Genomic DNA, 7861 nt, shown 5'->3' with positions numbered 1-7861 from the left:
AATGTTTATTTGCAACTGTTAATCATTTTCAAACATTTACACCATGCAGGGTTAACCTTACAGTAGTGCTCAACATTGTCGACTTTCAAAATCCTTCATCACTTGAATTAAGAAGATCAAATTTGAACACATCCCCCACAAAATCAGACTTTACTTTCTAAATTGCCTACATGTCAAAATGAGTACATCACTACAATATCTTTATAGAAAAATCCTAATACTGAACACGAGTCATGTTTTTCCCTTACAAAAATTAACCATGCTTTTATTATAGTAAAAGTACAGTAATCATGTTTTTTTTTTTGGCAAATGGATTACCATTTGTATTTATTTTTACTACAAAATCCATGGTTAAACTATGGTTAGTGTAGCAAAAACCATGGTTAATTTGTGGTTACCATGGTTTAACAATAGTAACCATTGTCTTTGGATTTATAGTAAAATCGAACCAGTCTGTGTTTTCCGCATCGCGGAAATTATAGGGCCGTATGTCTCCTAGTCAGTGCAATTTTGGAAAGACATCAATTAAATCTGTATGTGGATGTGTGTAAATATTCAAATGTAATTAACATTTTCATAAGTAACTGTAATTTAATTACACATTTTTTCTGAGTAACTGTAACTGATTACGGTTACATTTATTTTGTAACGACATGTAACTAGTTACTCCCCAACACTGGCAATTAATAACTAACAATCTTTTTAATAAACTGTGATCACGTTAAATACAAATTCAGTAGTATTAAAAATACTTTATCGCATGACACTCATATCTAGTACTTGCCTAAAAAGGCAGGTTTATGATACACTAACATTAGGCTTCATTAGGATTTAAAGGTACAATATGTAAGTTCAACGCTCGAGGGCATGAATTCAAAACAAACAAAGGTGTAGTTTGATGACGCCGTGACTGAGTGTGGAATCATGGGAGTTGTCGTCTTCATCCACACAGCTGACGCAATCCGACGGGGCTCAGGCAGAAATCATGTTCATGGACGAGCTAATGTATTAAAGATTGACTAACATCGTAGTATGAAGCAGAGTGAGGCAGAAAGCCATCGAAGCGAAACGAGGCAGCTGAGTTAATTGCTAATGAGAGCCGAGAGTGACACACGGCTCGAAAGCAGCGGAGCTTTTATTATGCCACACTTTAGCGCTTCCGCTGCTTCCGGTCGTGTGTATGTGGGGTAAAGCAGCGCTGTTTAATCATACTAGACATGTTTGAAAGTTCTGTTATAATGCTACTCTGTGCGGTCGTCACCGGTCTATTAAAACGCACAAATTAAAGCGTCTTTGGTGTTTCCATGTTTTCTACAAAACAAAACCGGAAATCGAGGGGTTATGACGTCATTGGCAGGCGACACAATGACACTATAGACACGGTCCGTGTCACTAAATAATGTAAGTACACAAGTCAGCAAAATATGTAACACTGTTCTAGTGGTTTTTGGATATTTTAATAAAAAAAATATTACATATAGCACCTTTAAGGTTTCTAATTTACAATTACCATATTTTGTAATTAGGCCTATATAAAATATTTTATATTCCTAATTATAGTGTAAACTCGAGATATAAATACGTTTGAACGTTGCAAGTAATTATTTCTACAATGTTACATGAATCACAAGAATGAATAACTGTTTCTTTAATAAACACATGACTTCTTATTGGAAACGGTGTTTGCAGCCGGAGCTCAAGCGGGTGCTGGAACAGAGGAGACTGGAGCAGCACAGAGAGAGAGAACAAGCCTCACAGTCGCCGTTTAACCTGGAGCAAGAGCTGCACAAGAGACGTCAGAAACTCCTGGCGGTACGTGTTTACGGGTGCGCATGACTGGTGTTGTGCCCAATTTTAACCCCCTGACAAATTATGCAGTCGTTACCTGATTGCACAATCCTAACCCCTCCCCCACACCTACTCCTTAACCTACCAATACTAGGGGGGTAATAATCTGGAGGGGGGTCAGAATTGGGCACAACACCAGCATGACATCAGTTGAACCAAAGGCATTTAGTGCTTCTGTCAGTGAATCATGATGTGAGGACTACAACGACAACAATGGCACAATAAGAAATAAAGAAACATTTAAAAATCTTACAGACCATAAACTTTTGAACAATAATGAACCATTGAAATAGGCTAAAAACCCGGTGAAAAACAGTTCTGTATTATTAGTATTTAGGAGACTCACTGGACCTGTGATTCTTTCCTTTACAGTATGAGCAGGAAGAGGACCTACAGAACATGCCAGAGTTTGTTCGAGTGCGGGACAACCTGAGACACATCACCGTCACAGGCTACTGAACCAACAGAAGAACAACAAATGCAACAGATCCATTTTCTCAAAGGACTGCTTTTTGTTGCGTCAGAGGGAATCATTACCATCGATATGATTCAGTCATTTTGTGTTGTGCTCTCTCACCGATGAGATATGAAATCTGAAATCCTTTTAAAGTGTGCAAATGACTTTTTGTATCAGCATCCAGGGTCCAAAATCTTTTAGATGAGTTTTGCTAGAATATCCTTAAGCACTCACTCCAACCGTCAGGCTGCTGCGAGTAAGAGATGCTGAGGAAATGCACTAAAAATCAAGCCTTGTCCGATTTTCAATATTCTGTTGCACTCTGAAATAAGTCAAAATACTGAAGTCAGTCGCAACTTCCAGTTCACGTGGAGTTTTTTTCAGTAATTTCATGTCGAGATGTGGTCACATTGGCGAAACTTAGGTGAAAATGTTCAGACAAATAAGATCCACTGTCCATTTATCAATAGTGTAGTGATGATTGAAGCAGCACTTAGTCACTTAAGTCACTTTCAAACTAAGTAGCTTTATATTGCTCAACACGGCGAATTTGGATGCTCAAAGTTTAACAAACATGAATCCAATGTCAAATCCGACATCACACAGAATTACACATTGCGCCAATTCTGATTGAGATGGATGCATTTTTCTCACAGAATTTCACTGTACAAAAGGTAAATATGATCACATCCTAAGACATGGTTTTAATAAAAACGTTTATTCATTTCAAAAAAAATAATCATACAAGGGGACTGATGTGGTGAAAAAAACAGAAAAAAAAATGCTTAATAAAATCTGAGGTACATTTTTACAACTCCATCACAACACATAAAATACTAGAAATACTGCCAAACTTGGCGGTCAAGTTCTCTAATCTTCAATACAGCTTTATAATTATATGGCAAATTTGTGAGCAAAACTCACAAAGAAAACCATCTCAGGTTCTCTATCACAATGAAAAACATCTGTTTTGTTAAAATACATGTATATGAACATTTATCTTTCTCATTAATAAACTGCTAGTCTGGCCCCACCTTTTCTTATCAATGTAGATTTATTACAACAGATACACTCCAAACATCTCACGATTATAAATGAACGATAAGATGGAGAATTCTATCGGTGGACATCAAGTACAGAAGGTGTATGCAGAGAATACAGCAGAAATATTTGATATCAAAGTTCCCGTTACCCAGAATCCCCCAGGCTCTCCGTACAAGCTGACTCCATGTTGTTGAATCAGCCTAATAATGGAAGAACATCTCGATCTCAAAAAGAGCAGCTTTTGAGTAACACCATCTCCCGTATTTCTAATTTAAAACGCCTTTTCAAAAGGTTAAGAAATGCTGTTTCGGCTCGACACACAACATTGATAATAAATTAATAAATAGCAAGTGAAAAAAAATGCATAAGATCACAGATGTCAGGGGATGCCATCCTTCCGTTGGCAACACTGGGAAGGCGGGACGCTCCAGTCGTAAATGTAGGACAGCCTCAGTTTGACTTCCTCTTTGCACAGCCGCCCATTGCGCTGTAGCGTCTGATGCTTCTCCAACATGTCCTCTAAACTCTGCTTGTGAGTGACCAGGTACTTATTGCTGCAGCCGCGCGACTTGTACTCCGTGTCGAAGCGCGGATCGTGAATCCGCTTCACGTCCACAGGGGCCAACCAGGCACCCAAGGACACGTCCTCACTCTGCCAGGTCTTTAGAAACTCCACGTTGAGACGTACGTAGTGCACGAGGTCAGCGGACAGCACGTAGCCTCCACCCAGAGCATAAGGTAAGTAGTAGTCGCACAGTTCCCAGGCACTTTCTTTCCATTTCCCGGCCGTTTTCACTCTCCCGCGGCCGGAGAAGAAGCCCCAGTAGAGTCGGCTGGGCTCCTTAGTCTTCAGCTCCTCTTTGAGGACTTCCAAGCGGGTGAAGGTGTCGTCGTCGGCCTTCAGAACGAATTTAAAGTCCACGTTTTGGTCCAACCAGGAGTACATGTGAAGCAGTTTCTGCGTGAGGTTCTCATACGAATCCCGGAGGTCAGGGAGCAGGAGGAGGTCATGGTGACGGATCTGCTCGGTTCCGAGGTTCTGGAGGTCTTCGGCGGGTAAACCCTCTGTGCCGACGACAAACCAGTAGAGCACTTCGGGATCCTGCTTGGTCAGCCAGGTGCTCCGGATGATACTGCGACGCTCCGTGTACTTTGGCCCCGTGGTGATGAGAACGACCAGGAATGTAGAGAGCTCTTTGGCGTGAGGAGGCCCTGCCGGCTGCTTCTGTCGTGACTCGGCCCGCGGCGCCGCCCCTGGGGACTCAGCCGGCTTCAGTGTCTCAGACGTACATTTGGCGAGGAACAAAAGGACGATGGCGAATAGGAAGAAGACACCGAGTGCCAGGGCTGTCTTGTGACGACACACAAGACGGACCAAATTCATGATGTCACTGAAGGACAGAAGGAAATCACACAAGCCTTAACTAAATGTGTGCAACCTTACAGCCTGTTCACACCAAAACGAACATTTGGTGCAAGAAACACATTTGCATGCAACAGATTTTTTTACAGAGAGGTGCACTGATCTCTTTTCCATCGCACTGAAAAGAAAACAGGTCACCCATACGATTCAAGCTTTTTGTCGTGTGCTGTTCGATTTACCTACTTCTCCGCAACATGGGTCACGTTAGCGAAATCTTGAGGGCAAAAAGGGACATGGTCCATTCTCAATAGTGTAGCAATGTATGAAGCACAACTCTTCAAGTCACTTTCAACTCAAGCAGCTCTCTGTTGGTCAGCGCAGCAAATTTGCACGACTAATTTGAAGAGGAGCGAAATCTGCACGGGGAACTTTTTCGCCCTCATGCATTAAGGGCCGGTCACACTACACTTTCCGTTTCATTGACTTCCATTCATACACGTACGAATGCAGGAAACAGGAAACACAAGCGCTTGCGTAATTCGCTGCAGTTCGGTGAACTCTGCCGTGGCCTCTTGAATTAAAAGAAAGCATACTTTAAAATCATACTTTTAAAAGCATACTTTTTTTACATTTTGTATGTATTATATGTAAAACTAAATGTAAAATATTTTCTGACCTGTGCTTTACTTCCGACTGCATGAATTCCTATTGAAATGATTGGATTTGGCCCAAGAAATTTCGCTGTTAATTGAGACCTCGCATTAATTAATAGACACCGAAGTTGAGCAGCATTGCTTTGTGTAACTGGTGTCAACCCTGTTAACGCTGTACTTATGCTTTTCTGTAAGCGCCACCTACTGTTCACATAATGAATCTGCACTTTCATTCAGCCTGTCTGCCGTTTTTTCCCCCTTTGGACTGAACAAACAAATCATATGCGAAAATCAGACCGAATTTTCATGTTGTTGTGAACAGGCCTTTAGGGTAGATGATACAGAACAGGGGTGCGTTTCCCAAAAGCAACTACGGTCGCAAGTTTTCAATGGAACTTACCAGCATAGTTAGCTAATGATGCTTTTGGGAAACGCACCCCTGATCAATAAACATCACAATCTTAGGTTCTATTTTTTTTTATATACATTTATGCTTTAACTAGTTTTTTTTTTTTTTTTTTTAAATAACTAGTGATTTTTAAATGTAGTCACGGTACAATATTTTCTAATAAGGTAATAAAAACTGCATGGATAATAGTTATAAAATAATTCAGTTGTTTTACACCATTTTAGACAAAGTATAGCATGTCAACTACATAGACAATAATAATATAAAGAAACCAGTAAATAATAAAATTGTATTATTTTGTGGAACCAGGTTAGAAAACCACATTGAGACCACCATGCACGCAGAGACCACCAAAGATTCATCACGCAGCGTGCACATTAACTTACCTGCTAGATTCCCTGCAAAGCGATCATTTATTGCGCTTCTGGCTCATCGTGTGCATCTTTATTATTAGAGGCTGTTTTGTTTTGCAGTAGCAGCTGATGTGCTGGAGGTGAACCGCAACTCTCCGTCTTCTGCCTCTCCAGACAAAACGTACAATATTTACACACAGCAGACGCACACACCTCCCGCGACGACTGAAAACGTCAGACTAAAACATAAAGCATTTTGAACGCGTCATTATTATTGTTTTTCCAGCTCAAATGCACGCACACAGCCCGCACTTCCCGTTCACAACCACAGACTGAAGTCGCGCTGCTCCGACAGCTTCATCTGCGACCGGCGCCACCTACCGGACTGGATGATTACATGCTCATCATTTCAGATAGTTGCCACTATGCAGGGACGCATTTTCCGTACACCGACGAAAACTCGCTGCTTAACTTCCATACATAGTACGATGTAAACCGTAGTAATATTGTCGTATATCTCTGTCGTTTGAACCGCATTTGTTAAATCATATAGGACTGTTGTTAACCACGTCGTGTGGTGGCGTAGTAATAACTTCTGATAGCGGATTCAAGATTGCAATTAAGTCAGATTAATCTAGTTTACTTACACAAAACACCAGAAAGCCTTTATATTTCTCTCTCTCTCTCTCTTTAATAACGTTAAGAAATAAATGAACTTTTCCACGACATTCTAATTTATTGAGATGCACCTGTATGTCACTTTACTCCCGTAGGATATGTAGTTCCCAGATAGCACACGTACGTCTGCAAGATGTCTGTTAAAGATCGCTTCATCTGGAAAGCATCTGCTTTGTACAAACATGATCTGATCTTTTATATACATTCTGACATCTGATAGGAAACGTCCTATAGACGTATTGCAGATGAGCAAACACAAAAAAAAAATACTTCTTGCAGATGTCAAATAGTCGTCTCTGTGATGTACTTGTGCTATCAGGGTTCATTGTCAATAATTTCTCTGAAATGCTGCTGTAACACATGGCAATCAGACTATTTCTTTTCTCCTGCGAGGGAATATAGTTTCATCTTGGTGTTCAGTATTATCATGTCCGTACTCAGACTTTAAGCTGAAGCTGTTCCCTTGGATGTTTCAATTTAGGATCATCCAAAACCTACTGGACTGTCTGGAAATGGGACAAATGGGCAAGCAAAAAGACAGTGATGTCTAGACAACCAGGGTAGAGAAGAAAGAAAAGCTAAAAACAGCAAGATACAAAAACTGAATTGATGTTCGTTTATTTGATGGCATTACAATAGAGGTGTTTTTTCCATCGTGGCTTGACATTACAAAATGTGTACAGTACTTTCTTGGTTGATGCTAAATGTTCTCTGAACTCAAAAACACTGCCAAACATGTTGGAGAGAATGTCAAGGCACGTCATGTTATTGAGAACAAGAAGGACCGTAGAGGTCAGTCACAGTGTCATTTTGAGCAATTTCAAAGATCACGTTAACGGTGTCACAGAGACCGCACGCAGCAGTCAAGGGTCAGACATATTTGGTGTTCTCTAGTTTGAAAAGCGGACTACTCAGAAATGCTGCAAATAAAGCACACTTAATGTCAGAAAACCAATCATCGGTGTGTAATTATGGTTTCCGAAGTAGCATCACATTTTCATTGGCTTTGACATCCCAGCTCTTCTGTTAAATATCTTTACCCCCCCCCCCCCGATT

General features: G+C 40.7%; 1 protein-coding gene across 1 annotated transcript; it reads right to left on the bottom strand.

Annotated features, from left to right (window-relative positions):
* Window positions 1-3024: 3024 nt before the first annotated feature.
* On the bottom strand, window positions 3025-6480 carry LOC107680432 (beta-1,3-galactosyltransferase 6-like). The gene is made up of 2 exons (XM_016476316.1): window positions 6161-6480; window positions 3025-4740 (listed from the first exon to the last, which is right to left on the bottom strand). Exon 2 carries the CDS (start codon window positions 4731-4733, stop codon window positions 3729-3731), a length of 1005 nt encoding a protein of 334 aa, XP_016331802.1. The 5' UTR covers window positions 4734-4740; window positions 6161-6480; the 3' UTR covers window positions 3025-3728.
* Between the last annotated feature and the right edge of the window lie 1381 nt (window positions 6481-7861).

The sequence above is a fragment of the Sinocyclocheilus anshuiensis genome, unplaced genomic scaffold (assembly GCF_001515605.1).
Source record: "Sinocyclocheilus anshuiensis isolate Anshui unplaced genomic scaffold, SAMN03320099.WGS_v1.1 scaffold792, whole genome shotgun sequence".
NCBI classification, from domain to species: domain Eukaryota; kingdom Metazoa; phylum Chordata; class Actinopteri; order Cypriniformes; family Cyprinidae; genus Sinocyclocheilus; species Sinocyclocheilus anshuiensis.
This window is presented reverse-complemented; position numbering and strand designations above follow the sequence as displayed.

Excerpts from the sequence above, each read along its gene's own strand:
- LOC107680432 (XM_016476316.1), bottom strand. The coding sequence starts at position 4,733 with ATGAATTTGGTCCGTCTTGTGTGTCGTCACAAGACAGCCCTGGCACTC.